This window comes from Schistocerca serialis, unplaced genomic scaffold (genome assembly GCF_023864345.2).
Source record: "Schistocerca serialis cubense isolate TAMUIC-IGC-003099 unplaced genomic scaffold, iqSchSeri2.2 HiC_scaffold_884, whole genome shotgun sequence".
Lineage (NCBI taxonomy): Eukaryota > Metazoa > Arthropoda > Insecta > Orthoptera > Acrididae > Schistocerca > Schistocerca serialis.
In genome coordinates, this window is record NW_026048501.1 from 980,755 (window position 1) to 1,000,159 (window position 19,405).

General features: G+C 36.1%; 1 protein-coding gene across 1 annotated transcript in view; it reads right to left on the reverse strand.

The window, feature by feature from the left end:
* Nucleotides 1–237: 237 nt before the first annotated feature.
* LOC126452490 (ubiquitin carboxyl-terminal hydrolase 32-like) overlaps nt 238–19,405 on the reverse strand; it is a gene marked incomplete at its 5' end in the record, with an annotated part of 138,535 nt that continues 119,367 nt past the window's right edge. Inside the window, 1 exon segment of the mRNA XM_050091083.1 lies at nt 238–5,553. Within this exon segment, the coding sequence (XP_049947040.1) occupies nt 5,383–5,553 (171 nt within the window).

Consider the following 19,405-nt stretch of genomic DNA (forward strand, 5'->3'; position numbering starts at 1 on the left):
AAAATGTAGTGCCACTTATAAGTTCTGAAAAGGTGCCAAAAAATATATATATGGCACATACAGTTATGAGCAGAGAGCAGAGATGCTGAGTCGCAGATAGGCAAAACAAAAAGACTGTCAAACAAACAAGTAAGCCTTCGGTCAGATAAGCCTTTATTGGAATATAAACACACACACACACACACACACACACACACACACACACACACAGGATGGCATTTCAGTAATTAGTCCAGATTCAATTTTATTTCATCTTTTATTAACTGAATATTTTCAGGAATACTGTAATGAAAGGGAGGTGCATAGCTACTCCTCCCTGACAATGGCACAAATCATTTCCTGTTTACTATGCATTCTATTCAATCAACAGGTATACATAAATCTGATAACAAGTAACACAGGAAGTAATATAGTATATACAGGTATGACCATTTCCATTTCTGGATTATCATTCTTTGACTGCAGTAGATTTAACAATTTCAAAATGATATAATCTTTCTACAAAAGCCATAAAATCATTGAATAATATATCATGCCTGTAATCCAATAGATGAATATATTCCCTATATTACAGGTTCCAGAAAATATTATAGCATAAGACTAGGAGATGCTAAACACGAATTAAGATTTCTAGTTGATATCACAATATATCTTAGTTTTAAGTTTGAAACAATTCCGTCCCTGCACATTTAAAAACATTTCTTGATACAAAATATTAAGGATATATCCAAGCACAGTCACAGATTTGAAAGTAATATCTTAATGAATGATAACTCAAACTGTATAAAATACACTTTAAAATACTTACACGTGCATATGGAATGCAACATACATTTTCTACATTTCATTTCTAATTGTCAATACTTAGGGTTTTTTTACAAACAAATTTGAATTATAAAGGGAATGTATCTTGCTAGAATGCTGCACTATTGTACAATAATCAAGCATTGTACAAAATGTAACTGTCAGTCAGAAGAAAATGTAACAAGCTTTTCCAGTGTCATATTCATTTTCTGAAGTTGGCATATACTTTATTAAAGAGTATAGCATACAGGATAACATCTGTAAATACATTGATGGGGATGGTGAACTATGTATTTTCATATAAAGATAGAAATAAAAACATTGCCAGTAGTTATTTGAATAAGAATTTATTCCTCTGTGCAACTGCATTATCAACTTTTCTGATTATTTGAAAAAGGAAGACACGGGTGCCCAAAAGCTGCAATATGACTGAACTTTTTTCCTAGTGACTATTTTTTATAACATCAGGATAATCATCATACAGTCAGGATAATTTAGTCTAATCAGCTAACTGTAATGACTGCAGATGATGGGCTACCCACACTAGGCCAGCAAGCCTACCAATGACAGTTAAATTGAACTGTTACTGTTCTTCATAAGAACAACATGCTGTTGCCCACTTAGTTGTTTGCTCCTTACTCTCTTCAAAAGCTGAGTTGTCAGCTATTTGCCATAGTTATCCAGTATGACTTTACTGCACCAACCAGATGATGATGATGATGATGGATGATGATGATACCAAAACTATTCATACTGCAGCTTCCCAGTCGCCACACCTTCCTTTTTCAATCCATCGGCACAAAACATGCAGGTTTTACTACACAAAATCAGTGTTTCATGAGAATGGACTGTAGAGCCAGAATAACCATTCGATATTTAATCTGAAAAGTATTATACAATTAAGTCCTGGAAATCAATAATTTTTCTTGATGCAGAATGTCTAACATCTTACCCATATCAAATATAGAAAGCAATATTAAAAAAGGGAAACAAAGTTTTGTTTAATGCACACAGATCATACACTACAAAGATACTTTCAGAACAAATTCAGTGTGTGGCACTCTGTGTGATAACATTAAAAGATCATTTTTCAAGTCTGTAAAATTTCAGCCATGAGAAAGACAGGATGACATTTCAACTATTAACACGAGTAGCAGATATTAACAAATGTATAATTGTGTGAGCCACAATGATTTAAGTTAAAAAAAAAAAAGGTTGGGCATTATTTTCACACTAATTCAGCACATAATGTAAACTCTATCCATAGGCCCTAGCGGGCCCATCGGTACTGAACGACCGCCACATCATCCTCTGCCAGTGGCATAATTGGATGTGGTACGGGGAGCGTGGGATCAGCACAAAACTCTCCCGGCCATTGTTAGTTTTTGTGAGCAGAAGCTGCTGCTGCTGCTCAGTCTAAGTTCATTGACGCATTACGAGGCTGCGATCCCATTCCAGTCCTCCCACTGAAGAAACATCCCTGGCAGTACCGGAAATTGATCCTGGGTCCTCTGCATGGCATTTGGTAAGGTTGACCACTCTGCTAAGGAGGTGGACCACTTATCACATAAAAGTTAAGCCAAATATTTTGTAGCAACTGGCTCTTCTCTCATCTTAAATTTTTATTATCCAGCCTAATTGTTACACAAGTTACTTACCATTTATAGTGGTTCAACACAACTCAGAAGGAGCACTTTAAAAACTACAGAATATACAACACCAGAATCATTATTACATGTATTCTAAGGGGAGATAACAATGCTCACTGAAAATAGCCATACTAAAGAATAAATTTCTATTCAAAAAGTGGCTATACATATTTTTATTTCTATCTCAACAGATAAAATAATGTCTGATTCATCTTCTTTCATAAACACCATTAAAGCTTAAAAACTATCAAACATACATTTAAATTATATAGTTTTCATTCGATTTATTCAATTAATAATACTTGTAATAGTTTACTACGAAAATACACCTTTTTCACGAAAATGAATATGGGAGACATACTCACTCACACTCACTCATCATCTGCTAATTTACATTTTCACAGCTGGCATAATACTGCCACACCTACACACTAAACAATAAGGCAACACTTTATTTTCTATTAAAGCTCACACACTGATATATGATAAAACAATAATATCTCTGTATATTTACAAATTATGTATAAAGATGCAATAAACGTATTCTTTACAGTAACAAAATTTTTTTTAAATTATCACCAATAGTGTAATCTCTGGAATTCATATATATTTTGCAAAAATCAACAATTAGGCTGAATTGCTCCCTGGTATTTTTATCCACACACATTATCTTCATTTTATCTTCTGTATTAATAATCTCTCATCAATATCTAACACAGGTGTGCAATATAAAGGCAGAACATTAGCAGTACTACTATAACTATTATTATTATTTTTATAATTTTCATTTACATAACAGTGAAATGTGTAACAATTTTATATACAACACACATTTATAAACTTGTATGAGACATCTAAATGACTTGCACATGTCAACTGTTAAATCAATATTTTTCCATACATAATTAAAAGAATAACACACAATTTATTTCTTCAGACTTCTGAAAGTGATCACAAGGTACAGAAATAATGTAGTTTTTGTGAATTTAATATGTTCATAATAACATTTACTGACTAGTGTTGCTTTAACTACATGGTAAATGGAAAATACAGCTACATTCTGCTGAGAATAATGCTACTGACTAAAGGTAATAATGAGTTGTTTATCTTACAGAAGAAACAGCAAGAACCTGAGGACTAAATTTTATGCGGAAAGGTAAATAATGATCATATACAAATTTCTTAGACATTTTTCTATAAAAAAGAAACAATATGAAATGTGTATGGAAATGGCACTAAAAACAATAGTACAGGCATAATAAAATATATTAAAAGTGCACTAGAAAACACACAATGCAGCACAGGGTAGTAACATATTCATTGTTATGAACTTTAACTGTATTGATGGTCCTGTGAAAGGGGTTACTAATAGATGATTATCCACCAATGACAAAATTTGGATTCCTGGAGAATGACTTGCTAAGCAAACTTCATTCTGAAAAACTGTAATATTTGATGTTTCAATTAACAAAACTGCCGGGAAAGTGTTACCACACATTGATTACATAGGTACTGTTCTTTTGTAAGTCAGAATCAATGCACACTTACAGAAAAATTATAATTTACTTAAAGTGTCATGTGAAGGGAGGAAAAGAGGTTAATTTAAATTACAAAAACAATATTAACACAAGAAAATGCAGGGTATGCTGATAAAACGTGTGTATGGAAACACAACATACAAAAATTAAATATCTGTGTCCCATTTAAACAAGGGCAATCACATACTTTGTACAGAATTTACTGCAATCATGGTGATTTTAAATATCTTATATATAAACTAAAAACATGAAAGAAAATATAAAATATAATCTCCTCTTTGGTTTCTTAATGGCTCTTCCACATCACATGCAAATAAACTGGCTGTGAATACTTTAATGAAGAACACCCTTTGAAAAAAAACTGCAATGCAGGTAATGATATTAAAATAATGTTTTGTTCAAAATATACACTATACACATTACTAATAACATTATGCTTGCATACTTCACAGAATATTTTGGGCATGATAGACCCCTTAAAGAAATGTAAGATTTTTCACATGTTTCTTCTTTAGATTCTACTGCAAACTGCACAAAATTGAAGAACTGATGTCAATAAAATAGAGACATTATAGACAGGCAAATGGATTTCAAGGAATAATGTTATGAATTCCACTGATCTAATGGTATTAGCAATATAAACTTGTAGAATTGGGGACGTCAGCACATGTACCCTCCAACAAGGAACATATATCTAATAAAAATGAACTGGGCTATCAGTCTTATGCCACATATACTGTTTCTTGTACAACACCACATAAAACAAAAGGTGTATGGTACAAAAAGCAAAACAATTCTGTGTACTGAAAAACTAATCATATATTGCTGAAGATGACATCTGTTATGAAGACAGCTGGTAAACAAAATTAATTTTTCCTATAAACTAAATACATAGCTTAAATTGTGAGAACCTGAGATGATTGAGTACTATGAACAGATATGGCATAATGGTATTGGGTATATTAGTGTACAAAAATACATATAAACATTCTTTAAAGCAGATAGATTGACATTGATTACAAAGCACAAAAGTGTCATCAGGTATGAATTTTCTTTGTATGATACATCTGTCTTCTCTGCATTAACTTCTTTTGATTTTAAAGGGGGCAAAAATTGCCTTATATTAAGACTACAAAAGTCTATAAATACTTTGAATGAAACAGAAGAGCAACTTATTCACACTGATCAACAATTTACAATAAAAGCAATCTTCGCATGGCACTCACTTTTAACACATTTTGCATGCATTCGAGTGACATTTCACCATACATTTACACAACACACAAAAAATAACAAATAATTTACAATACTTTAGCTTTTACCACAGTTATGAGAAGATAAATATTCACACGAGACCAATGAGATATGTCACAGGGCAAAACCTCACTGACTCACATGAGGCAGCAGAGTTTCTTAAGATCCGAATCGAACTCATCATCGAGATCACGTGTGTCGGGTGCCTTGCCGGCAACACTAGGCATGTACTGCTGCTGGTCCAACCCCTCTCGCTCGTAGAACAACATGTAGGCTGAGCTGGTGTCCATTTGAGACTCACTCACCTCCTAAATGAAACATAAAAGAGACATTAGAAAATGCTAAGAATTTATCAGACCTTCATGCATATGCTCTATTACAAGAAAGAAACAGGTAGGGCAAACGTGAATAGAAAGGGTAAGATGGTATTTGAGGTTCAACTACTAAATGTTTTGATCTGCAACTGGCGAATTATCAAATTTAAAGTAGTTTTCTGTGCAACTGATGTAACCTCTGAAATGTCACAGGTTGAATGGTAATTGTCAAACGTCACACTAATTTTCATGAACAAACAGCAAATTTTAGTCTCACATACTGTACCCCATGAACAGAACCAGTTATTACCACTGAATGTCACACCATTTACAGACACTAGCTGCACTTGTCAGCTTCGTCCACACAGAGTTTATGTTTACTATTAAACAAATGCTATTTTTGTTATTACTTACTTACTTAATTATATTTGTTATTATGAAACCAATCATTCATTTATGGCACAGCCATCCACATGTCTTGTCAATATTTGGAAGATGACCCTGGAATGTTGGCTGTATTCTTTCATAGGAGCACAACGGAATGTTGCAAGTTTTAAATCACAATTCCCATACACTTCCACTTGTCAATATTTGTGAAGAGCATTCATTCTTTCTCTGTTTCTTTCCCTCCATAATAGCTGCTGTTTACTAGATACTCTGTTTTCATCTGAGCACACTAATTCTTGCTTCTTCTCCGATATTTTCATATTGTTATTCACTTCAAATTTCCCTTATGCATTGCATTCATTGAATTATAGTAAGTAATCTTTCTCTTTCTTTTTCTGTTTTGTTTCTTTGTATTGTCTTATTTCTGTGATTTTGCTTGAGACTGTCTGCCATTTTACTGATAACTGATCGATTTTTATATGCTGCTAAAATAATATTGACACACACACATCAAACTTTGGTTTATAATGCCTTTACAGAAGGAAATATGTAGAAGAAAGCACCCACAATTTCCAATACCAGAACATTCCTAGAAATTCATGGAAACTTCTAGAACACTGTAATGCAAGATTCTTTCTGAGGCCATACAATGCCAAGAATGCTTTCAAAATTGCTGCACAGGCCAATTGCCATCACAAAGAGAGCAAAATAAAATTAATCTGACAATTCCAACCACAGATTTGAGTTGCCTACGAAATTTCAAACTCGTTCATAATCATCTGAGTCTGCGTAAATCTTTAACTAACAACTCAAAACTAAATTGGATATTTTATGCAATTAGAATAATTTTTGCCAGCTAAAGAGTATCATCTAAAGACTGGTACATGAAGGACCGTAAAATGGAGGGGTGGCCAGAGAAATTTTCACATTCTCTACTTGGTTAATGTAGAAAATGCCCAAAAAATGTGAATTTCCTTTGGCTGTGTATTAAGGCCAACTGTGTACATCAGCACGATTTGTATTCACAAGCTTGCAGTAGTCCCACTGGCTGCTACAGACCAAGAACATCATTTGTACAGTGAGCACCCAATATTGTGACCTCACAAATCATAATGAAGTAAGCTTTGTCATTCAACCTCTGCTCCTACTTTCATAATATGTTCAACATTCCTTGCTCTCTCGTGGCTGAACTTAATCTCATTGTACTTCAGTGTGTTTTGACATTTTCTCATCTTAATTCCTCATCCTTTGTGCCTAGTTACTCAGATTTGTGTGTGGATGTTATAAAACTTCTGACAGGGCCACCTCAAATTTGTGGGTTTTATTGTGATACATTTGTGTATTTTAATCGGACTTGCTGAGTGCTATCGACAAGAGATTTCACATTGATTCTGTATTTCTACATTTACAGAAGGCTTTTGACATCGTACGTCACAAGCGGCCTGTAGTCAAATTGCGTGATTATGGAATATCATCTCAATTATTTGACTGGATTCATGATTTCCTCTCAGAGAGAGGTCACAGTTCGTAGCAACTGATGAATAGTCTTCACATAAAACAGAAGTGATTTCTGGCGTTCCCCAAGGTAGTGTTATAGGCCCTCTGCTGTTCCTTATTTATATGAACAATTTAGGAGACAATCTCAACTGCGGTCTTACGTTGCCTGCAGATGATGCTTTCATTTACTGCCTAGTAAACTCAACAAAAAATCACAACAAACTGCAAAACAATTTAGAAAACATATCTGTATGGTGCAAAAATTGGCAACTGACCCTAAAGAATGAAAAATGTGAGGTCATCCACGTGAGTGCTATAAGGAATACGTTTAACTTTGACTGCACAATAAATCAATCAAATCTAAAGGCCACAAATTCAAGTAAATACCTAGGAATTACAATTACAAACAACTGCCATTGGGAAGAAAACACAGAAAATGTTGGGGGGAAGGCAAACCAAAGACTTTATTTTATTGGCAGAACACTTATAAGATGCAACTGATCTACTAAAGAGACTGCCTACACTACACTTGTCTGTCCTCTTTTGTAGTGCTGCTGTGCAGTTTGAAATCCTTACCAGATAGGATTAATGGAACACACTGAGCGAGTTCAAAGAAGAGCAGCATGTTTTGTATTATCGAGAAACAGGGGAGAGAGACACTCACTGACATGACACATCTTTAAAGTAAAGGTGTTTTTCTTTGCAGTGGGAGCTTCTCATGAAATTTCAATCAACATTCTCCTCCAAATGCGAAAATATTTTGTCGCGCACACACACACACACACACACACACACACACACACACACACTCTCTCTCTCTCTCTCTCTCTCTCTCTCTCTCTCTCTCTCTCTCTCTTTGCGATGACTTCTGTCAGTCGTGGTAAGTCATCTACAGCCCTCCAAAGTGGTCAGTGTGCTCTCTTAAGAGAGTGACTAATATTTTGTCTGTGATCTTATTTTGCTGCCCAAAAAGCAAAACTCATCAACTACATGCAATGTCTAACATTTTATTCTAATTCCTTCACCATCACATGTTTCAATTTGTCTACGATCTATTGCTGTTGTTGTTGTCTTCAGTCCTGAGACTGGTTTGATGCAGCATTCCATGCCACTCTATCCTGTGCAAGTTTCTTCATCTCCCAGTACTTACTGCAACCTACATCCTTCTGAATCTGCTTAGTGTATTCATCTCTTCGTCTCCCTCTACGATTTTTACCCTCCACGCTGCCCTCCAATGCTAAATTTGTGATCCCTTGATGCCTCAGAACATGTCCTACCAACCAGTCCCTTCTTCTTTTCAAGTTGTGCCACAAACTCCTCTTCTCCCCAATTCTATTCAATACCTCCTCATTAGTCATGTGATCTACCCATCTAATTTTCAGCATTCTTCTGTAGCTCCACATTTCAAAAGCTTCTATTCTCTTCTTGTCCAAACTATTTATCGTCCATGTTTCACTTCCATACATGGCTACACTCCATACAAATACTTTCAGAAACGACTTCCTCACACTTAAATCTATACCCGATGTTAACAAATTTCTCTTCTTCAGAAACGCTTTTCTTGCCATTGCCAGTCTACATTTTATATCCTCTCTACTTCGACCATCATCAGTTATTTTGCTCCCCAAATAGCAAAACTCCTTTACTACTTTCAATGTCTCATTTCCTAATCTAATACCCTCAACATCACCAGACTTAATTTGACTACATTCCATTATCCTCGTTTTGCTTTTGTTGATGTACATCTTGTATCCTCCTTTCAAGACACTGTCCATTCCGTTCAACTGCTCTTCTAAGTCCTTTGCTGTCTCTGACAGAATTACAATGTCATCGGCAAACCTCAATGTTTTTATTTCTTCTCCATGAATTTTAATACCTACTCCGAATTTTTCTTTTGTTTCCCTTACTGCTTGCTCAATATACAGATTGAATAACATCAGGGACAGGCTACAACCCTGTCTCACTCCCTTCCCAACCGCTACTTCCCTTTCATGCCCCTCGACTCTCATAACTGCCATCTGGTTTCTGTACAAATTGTAAATAGCTTTTCGCTCCCTGTATTTTACCCCTGCCACCTTTAGAATTTGAAAGAGAGTATTCCATTCAACATTGTCAAAAGCTTTCTCTACATCTACAAATGCCAGAAATGTAGGTTTGCCTTTCCTTAATCTAGCTTCTCAGATAAGTCGTAGGGTCAGTATTGCCTCACGTGTTCCAACATTTCTGCGGAATCCAAACTGATCTTCACCGAGGTCGGCTTCTACCAGTTTTTCCATTCGTCTGTAAAGAATTCACGTTAATATTTTGCAGCTGTGACTTATTGAACTGATAGTTCGGTAATTTTCACATCTGTCAACACCTGCTTTCTTTGGGATTGGAATTATTATATTCTTCTTGAAGTCTGAGGGTATTTTGCCTGTCTCATACATCTTTCTCACCAGATGGTATAGTTTTGTCAGGACTGGCTCTCCCAAGGCTGTCAGCAGTTCCAATGGAATGTTGTCTACTCCCGAGGCCTTGTTTCGACTCTGGTCTTTCAGTGCTCTGTCAAACTCTTCACGCAGTATCTTATCTCCCATTTCATCTTCCTCTACATCCTCTTCCATTTCCATAATATTGTCCTCAAGTACATCACCCATGTATAGACCCTCTATATACTCCTTCCACCTTTCTACTTTCCCTTCTTTGCTTAGAACTTGTTACTCTTGTTAAATTTTAATTACGTTTCACTGAATAACTTGTTTTACAGTCACTGTCCATTCCAGTCAAATCATCATTCAAGTTCTTTGCCGCGTAGGACAGAATTACTGTGTCATTAGTAAACCGCATAGTTTTTGTTTCTTCTCCCTGAACTTTAAATTCATTCTCAAATTTCTCTTTACATGGAGATTACACAGCACTTTGATTTATGTAATTATTTACATTTTTGTGCATTAAATATAGAAATTAAACACCAATCTTCTACGGCACTGAAGTGCAACTCTAAAAAAATTCTAAACAAAATCAAACTTGAAGTTTTCTGAGTATTTCTAGATCTTTACATCTACACAGGTCTTTTTGACAGCAGGAATGGCTGTTATAGAATGTTCTCTTATCATGTTGGTGGCCTGGATTTTATTTCTCGCCAACAGAAATTTTTTAACAACGGTGCATGTTCTATGCATGTTCTACAAGCATTTCCATGGAGCATAATATATGTACCAATGGAAAAAATTATAAGAACAGACTTTCCACGAATATCATGTGGCAGTGTAATGCGAGTACAGAAAATATAATGACATTTTCATTACTAGTAACTAAAGTCCGTTATTTCCAACAGCACCACAACCACAGCATTCTAGCTGTACAGGTCCCTAAGAACAATGTTCCTGTAACACCTCCACCCGAAGACAAGCCTGCAGTGGCTTGAACTTAGTTACTGGTACATGAAATAAATCTTATCATAAACTCAGAAAGTGACTGGACGTGCAATTTTTTTAAAAAAAGTGGTAGCACTCGAGATGTAATATTCAATTTGAGTCTCTTCCCCCTCCCCCTTCAGTTCGAATACTAACACAAAATATATGCTAATTGACACATATCTAAGTGTCATTCACTATGAGAAATGCACGTCTCCTCATGTCTAATTACATACTGTAAACAAAATTTCAATTTTTTTGCAAATAGAAATTCTTAATTACCAATTATTTATAAAATATCATTAACAAAGACTGTTTAAATTCTTTTAAAATTACATTTTTTCTATCTTAAAATGCTTTAAAAATATGCACTATCTGGGAATCAAAGCCAGGCTGCCCCTGTGGTAGGTGAACACACTAGCAAAGAGCAACACTGCCTGTCAAAAATTCAGCCTACATCTAGTGAGTTAAACGTAACCGGAAATTTCAAAGTTGATTTTCATGTCAGTAGATATACAAAAAATTACAAAAATCCAATTTCTATGTGGTACCCTTGTCAGTTTTCTTTTCTAGTTGCTCATGTAGACACTGGATAGACTATAGCTGTATCTCTCACCTTCCTTTTCATGTTATTCAGCTCTCTTACAACTGCAGTCCAGTTTCTGAACAAGTTATAAATAACCTTTCTCAACTGGGATGGGAAAAATCATCTAGTAACATTAGATTCGAACAAAGAGTGCATCACAACACAAGAAAATTGTAAGAATGGGTACAGACAAGACTATACTGGACAATTGGCTGGTGGAAAAAAAAGACAAAACTACTCCTTCCTCATCTTTCAGTGTGTAGAAACTGATCAACCTGAGGAATGGGTAGTGAAAAATAATTTGCCCAGAGCTTCAATTGAAATTTCTTTTTGAAGATAAAACAGTGCAACAAAAACTGGCAATTTATCACCAAAACATTAATGCACTATGATCAATGAATTTATAATTGATGTCTTCAATGTAGGAAAATAGGAAAGGACAGCAATGTAGGAAAAGACAGATCGCTACTTACCATAAAGATGACACGTTAAGTTGCAGACAGGCACAATTAAAAGACATTCACATATAGCTTTCTGCCACAGCTTTTGTCAGTAAACACACACACACACACACACACACACACACACACACACACACGGGAGGGGGGGGGGGGGGGGGGGGCAAGCAAGCACGCCTCATGCACACACCTCCAGCATTGCAACATCATGTGAGATGCAAGCTGGAGGGAAAGGGGAAGAGGAAGCGGAAGGGGCATGGATAGTAATGTACAGGTGGGGAGAGAGATGAACATTGTCTAGTGGAGTGTACGGTGATTAGACTGCCAACAAGTGCAGTGTCAGGAAGTTGTGGGGCAGGGAGACGGGGGAAAAAATAAGCAAAAAGGAGAGGAGTGGTGAAAGACGGACAGGGACATTGGCAGAAGGCTGCAAATAAACATGGTGGGAGATGAGGATGGGGAGGAGATGATAGGACAGAGTGGGTAGAAGCTGTTGGGTGGAGGGTGTGAGAGCAGTATGTTACCATAGGTTGAGTCCAGGATAATTGTGGGAGCGGAGAATTTGTTGTTGTAAGGTGGTTTGTGTAGTGAACCAGCCACTGAAATGAAGTGTGTTATTTACAGTTGCATACTGTTCCATAGGGTGGTCTACTTTGCTCTTGGCCACAGTTTTGCAGTGGCCATTCCTGGTGGACAGCTGATATGGTAGTCATTCCAATGTAGAAAGGTGTTCAATGACTGCAGCAGAGCTGGTAAATGATGTGGCTGCTTTTACAGGTGGTCCAGTCCCTGATAGTGTTGGATAAACCTGTGACAGGACTGGAATAGGAAGTGCTGGGTGGGTGGATTGGGCAGGTTTTGCACCTAGGTCTTCCACATAGATATGATCCTTGTGTCAAGGGGTCGGCATTGGGAGTGGCATAGGGATGTTGTGGAGGTTGGGTGATAGAACACCAATTTAGGAGATGTGGGAAGTATCTTGGGTAGGGTATCTGTGAGCCGTCAGATATAGATTGTTCCCATGTTCTGTGCTTCAGTGGGCTCCATGTTAATTCTGGTATATAAAAACAACTTGTGATAAATAATTATTACTTAGCAACATCTTTGTGCAGAGAATATAAAAAGAGGTGGTGTTGGCATCTATGTTAATAATACTGTCACATGTAGAGCAACTGATATGCAAAAATACTGTTTAGAACAACATTTGGAAGTATGGGCCATAGAATTGTCTTCCAATAATCTTCATACATCAGTAGTGACAGTATACAGAGCATCTTCAGGGAATTTTAGTCCATTTATAGAAGAGTTAGATGTTCTCTTAACATACATATTCAAACACAGAAGAGATATGGTAGTGGTTGGAAGATTCAATGTGAACTTTCTAACAAATTGCAGAGACAAACCAGACCTAGAAAATTTGATTATTATTATTATTTCTATTTTTCTCAGACCTTAGGTCTGGTTAAAAATGGAAAGTGACACGGACCTTGATCAAGCGTGACTTCCTTTTAACTGTACGGTATATGTTACATTGTATTTAGGAACTTTCGGGTTATTGAACATGTATCAATAATTACGGATTTCTGTAGTTGTATATATACGTTTGGATGTAGCTGTATTCCATTGATGTACTGGTGGATATTGTGTGGTATGACTCCTGTAGTTGATAGTATAATCGGTATATAATGTCAACTTTATCCTGATGCCACATGTCCTTGACTTCCTCAGCCAGTTGGATGTATTTTTCAATTTTTTCTCCTGTTTTCTTCTGTATATTTGTTGTATTGGGTATGGATATTTCGATTAGTTGTGTTAATTTCTTCTTTTTATTGGTGAGTATGATGTCAGGCTTGTTATGTGGTGTTGTTTTATCTGTTATAATGGTTCTGTTCCAGTATAATTTGTATTCATCATTCTCCAGTACATTTTGTGGTGCATACTTGTATGTGGGAACGTGTTGTTTTATTAGTTTATGTTTTATGGCAAGTTGTTGATGTATTATTTTTGCTACATTGTCATGTCTTCTGGGGTATTCTGTATTTGCTAGTATTGTACACCCACTTGTGATGTGATCTACTGTTTCTATTTGTTGTTTGCAAAGTCCGCATTTATCTGTTGTGGTATTGGGATCTTTAATAATATGCTTGCTGTAATATCTGGTGTTTATTGTTTGATCCTGTATTGCAATCATGAATCCTTCCGTCTCACTGTATATATTGCCTTTTCTTAGCCATGTGTTGGATGCGTCTTGATCGATGTGTGGCTGTGTTAGATGATACGGGTGCTTGCCATGTAGTGTTTTCTTTTTCCAATTTACTTTCTTCGTATCTGTTGATGTTATGTGATCTAAAGGGTTGTAGAAGTGGTTATGAAATTGCAGTGGTGTAGCCGATGTATTTATATGAGTGATTGCTTTGTGTATTTTGCTAGTTTCTGCTCGTTCTAGAAAGAATTTTCTTAAATTGTCTACCTGTCCATAATGTAGGTTTTTTATGTTGATGAATCCCCTTCCTCCTTCCTTTCTGCTTAATGTGAATCTTTCTGTTGCTGAATGTATGTGATGTATTCTATATTTGTGGCATTGTGATTGTGTAAGTGTATTGAGTGCTTCAAGGTCTGTGTTACTCCATTTCACTACTGCAAATGAGTAGGTCAATATTGGTATAGCATAAGTATTTGTAGCTTTTGTCTTGTTTCTTGCTGTCAATTCTGTTTTCAGTATTTTTGTTAGTCTTTGTCTATATTTTTCTCTTAGTTCTTCTTTAATATCTGTATTATCTATTCCTATTTTTTGTCTGTATCCTAGATATTTATAGGCATCTGTTTTTTCCATCGCTTCTATGGAGTCACTGTGGTTATTCAATATGTAATCTTCTTGTTTAGTGTGTTTTCCCTTGACTATGCTATTTTTCTTACATTTGTCTGTTCCAAAAGCCATATTTATATCATTGCTGAATACTTTTGTTATCTTTAGTAATTGATTGAGTTGTTGATTGGTTGCTGCCAGTAGTTTTAGATCATCCATGTATAGCAAATGTGTGATTTTGTGTGGGTATGTTCCAGTAATATTATATCCATAATTTGTATTATTTAGCATGTTGGATAGTGGGTTCAGAGCAAGACAGAACCAGAAAGGACTTAATGAGTCTCCTTGGTATATTCCACGCTTAATCTGTATTGGCTGTGATGTGATATTATCTGAATTTGTTTGGATATTAAGTATGGTTTTCCAGTTTTTCATTACTATGTTTAGGAACTGTATCAATTTAGGATCTACTTTGTATATTTCCAATATCTGTAGTAACCATGAGTGGGGTACACTATCAAAAGCTTTTTGGTAATAAATGAATGCATAGTGTAGCGACCTTTGTTTAGTTTTAGCTTGATATGTCACCTCTGTATCTATTATCAGTTGCTCTTTACATCCTCGTGCTCCTTTGCAGCAGCCTTTTTGTTTTTCATTTATAATTTTGTTCTATGTTGTATGTGTCATTAATTTCTGTGTAATGACTGAAGTTAATATTTCGTAGATGTTCTGTGTTGTATGTGTCATTAATTTCTGTGTAATGACTGAGGTTAATATTTTGTAGATTGTTGGTAGGCATGTTATGGGGCGATATTTAGCTGGGTTTGCTGTGTCTGCTTGATCTTTAGGTTTCAGATAGGTTATTCCATGTGTAAGTGTATCAGGGAATGTGTATGGGTCTGCAATGTAACTGTTCAATAATTTATATTTAAAAACAAAGATGATGTGACTTACCATACGAAAGCGCTGGCAGGTCGATAGAAACACAAACAGACACATACATACACACAAAATTCTAGCTTTCGCAACCAACGGTTGCTTCGTCAGGAAAGAGGGAAGGAGAGGGAAAGACGAAAGGATGTGGATTTTAAAGGAGAGGGTAAAGAGTCATTCCAATCCCGGGAGCGGAAAGACTTACCTTGGGGGGGAAAAAGGACGGGTATACACTCGCGCGCGCACGCACGCACGCACGCACGCACGCACGCACGCACACACACACATATCCATCCACACATATACAGACACAAGCAGACATATTAAAAGGCCTTTTACTATGTCTGCTTGTGTCTATATATGTGTGTGTGTGTGTGTGTGTGTGTGTGTGTGTGTGGTGTGTGTGTGTGTGTGTGTGTGTGTGTGTGTGTGCGCGCGCGCGCGCGCGCGAGCCCGCGCGAGCGAGCGAGTGTATACCCGTCCTTTTTCCCCCACCAAGGTAAGTCTTTCCGCTGCCGGGATTGGAATGACTCCTTATCCTCTCCTTTAAAACCCACATCCTTTCATCTTTCCCTCTCCTTCCCTCTTTCCTGACGAAACAACCGTTGGTTGCGAAAGCTAGAATTTTGTGTGTATGTATGTGTGTTTGTGTTTCTATCGACCTGCCAGCGCTTTCGTATGGTAAGTCACATCATCTTTGTTTTCAAATATATTTTTCCCGCGTGGAATGTTTCCCTATTATATTCATATCATTAATGTTAAATAATTTAGTTAGATGTGAATGTGTTGAGGTGAACTTCTTTAGCCAGAAATTTGCTATTTTATCATTTCCAGGGGCTTTCCAATTGTGTGTAGAATTAATTGCTCGGGTGACTTCATATTGCAAAATTATCACTTCAGGCATTTGTGGTATCATCTTGTATGAGTCTGTTTCTGCTTGTATCCACCGTGCATGTCTGTTATGTTGTACCGGGTTTGACCATATGTTGCTCCAGAAGTGTTCCATGTCTGTTTTGTTTGGTGGATTGTCTATTTTAATGTGTGTGTTATCTATTGTCTGATAAAATTTCTTTTGGTTTGTGTTGAATGTTTGGTTTTGTTTCCTTCTATTTTCACTTTTTTTGTATCTCCTAAGTCATTTGGCCAATGCTTGTAATTTCTGCTTCTTTTCATCTAATTGCTCTATTGCTTCTTCTTGTGAGATTTTACCTAAACTTTTTTGTTTTTTCTCAGATATTTCATTTCTTATAAATTGTGTTAGCTGTCCCATGTCTTTTCTCAGTTTTTCTATTCTGATCTGTAGCCTGTGTTGCCATGCTGGTTTTGTGGGTTTCTTCTGTGTGTTGGTTGGTTCTGATCTCTGCCTAGTGTGTATATTTAGTGTACTGAGTGCTCCTACATAAACCAGTAGTTGTGACTCTTCCATAGTTGTATTTTCATTTATTTTGTTGTGTATGATTGTGTTGATACTTGTTATTGTTGTTTCGACTTGTGGGTTATTTGGTGGTCTATGCATGAATGGTCTAATGTCTGTATTTGTGTCTTTGTATTCTATACATGTCAACTGAAATTTTTCTTCTATATCTAACGTGTGTCACTTCATGTTCTATTTGTGCTTGTTCTGGTGGCTGTCTTAAGATTTCGTTTTCCTCTGATTGTTTAATTGACGCGTTTTGTTCTTTGTTTGTTTTCTCTGGGACGTTTGAGTCCATTACTGTATTTTCTTCTTCTTCTAATTGCACATTATTTTGTTCCAGTATTTGTTGTACTTGTTGTTTGATGTTTCTAATTCTGACTGGGGTATCTTGTTATATAGTTATTATTATTATTATTATTATTATTATTTTGGTTTACGGGATGCTGAACAGCATGGTTATCTGTGCCCGTAAAATTCCCAATCTTTTCACTATCCAGTCTCACCATTTTCCTGAATGATGATAGAATGACGAGGACAACACAAAGATGCAGTCCCCGTTCAGAGAAAACCACCTAGCTGGCTGGGAATCAAACCCAGGACCCTGTGATCCAGAGGCAGTAACACTAACCAATAGACCATGAGCTGCAGGAGGTTGGAGATCTGTGCATAATTTAGATAATGCCAATTCCATCTTTTTATTACTGAATAGACACTGATATTTGAAAATACCTTCCCAAAAAGAATACACAAACTCCAAACCAAAAAACTCACCAAGAAGCCCTAGATAACCACTGGTATTAAGATTTCATGCAAAAGGAAATAGGAAGTATACATCAACTAAAAAAATTTAGACATCCCCAACCAGTTAAATCACGATAAGAAGTATTGTAAAATTCTAAGTAAAATTTTTCAGAAGTCAAAAAGTTCATATCTTTGCTCCAAAATTAATAAATCTAGTAACTAAATCATAACTGTATGGGAAGAGATAATGAGTGAAACTGGTGCAAAACATTGTTCTCAACAATGAAGGTAAACATGCACATACTCAAGAGATCATAGCAAAAAACTGTATGGACTCTTTTTATGTGTTGATGAGAGAATGGGACACAATGGCTCCTTAGAAAGGGTCATATAAATACTGAAAGATAATTTCCCAATTTCTTTGGAGCAGATATGTATAGCCCCTATAACAGTATAGGAAGTAAGGAAAGACATAATATCTTTAAGAAGTGAAAATTCAACTGGCGTTGACAATATTTCCGGCAAACTGCTAAAAGCCTGCTGTAATCAGTTTTTTTTTTTTAAACCTAGCTCTTATCTTCAATGTCCCTCTCAAACTAGGTTCTTCCCTGACAAGATGACGTATGCTATTCTAAAGTCCCTCTACAAAAAACATCCTCTCTCTTTTTGACTGCATTTTCTAAAGTCCTCAAAAAATTAATATATGCCTGGATAGTTGATCACCAAAAAGACTTTGCAATAATTAGTAAAAACCAATCTGGATTCAGAGAGGTACCTCCACAACTGAAGCTATATTTTCATTTACCAATAACATTTTAGAATGCCTTTAAAAGAAGATATTGCCTGTTGGCATATTTTGCGACCTGTCTAAGGCCTCTGACTGTGTCAATCATAGAATACTTATACAGAAAGTATGTCACTGTGGAATCTAAGGACAAATGAGCACCTAGTTCAACTACTATCTACAGAACAGACAACAGAAAATAGTGCTAGATTGTAACAACATGCAGGTAGGAGGGATAGAGTCTGACTGGGAAACAGTTCATTAGGGAGTTCCAGAAGGTTTTGTCTTTGGTCAACTGCTATTTCTCATGTAGTGGTGTGATCAAAAAGTAATTGGAATTTTTTACCTTCATGGACTTTATACAAATGAATTTCAATTTTTTTTAAATATCTTGTTGGTTCACATGTTCCAATGTAATTTTGCATTTTCAGCTATTTTGAATATTTAGTTTCCTATTGATAGTTAAAAAGGTTACACATGTGAATCTTTACTTCCGAAAAAGTTGGATCAAAGAATTTCCTGTAAATTTTGGTTGGAAAATAGAATAAAGTGCAGCACCGCATTCAAAATGTTGGCTGTCACTTTTGGCAATTCTACTATGAGTAAGACAAGAGTTTACAAGTGGTATGAATGTTTCGAAGAGGGTCAAGAAAACGAAGACGACAACTGCCCTGGGCACCCTAGCACATCAGTTACTGACTACAATGTGGAAGAAGCAATGGTTCTGGTTTATCACCATCAGAGAGGTTCCTGATGATGTCAGCATATCCTCTGCCTCAGCCAAGCAATTTTTTTGGACGTCGTTTGCATGAAACATGTAGCAGCAAAGTTTGTTCTGC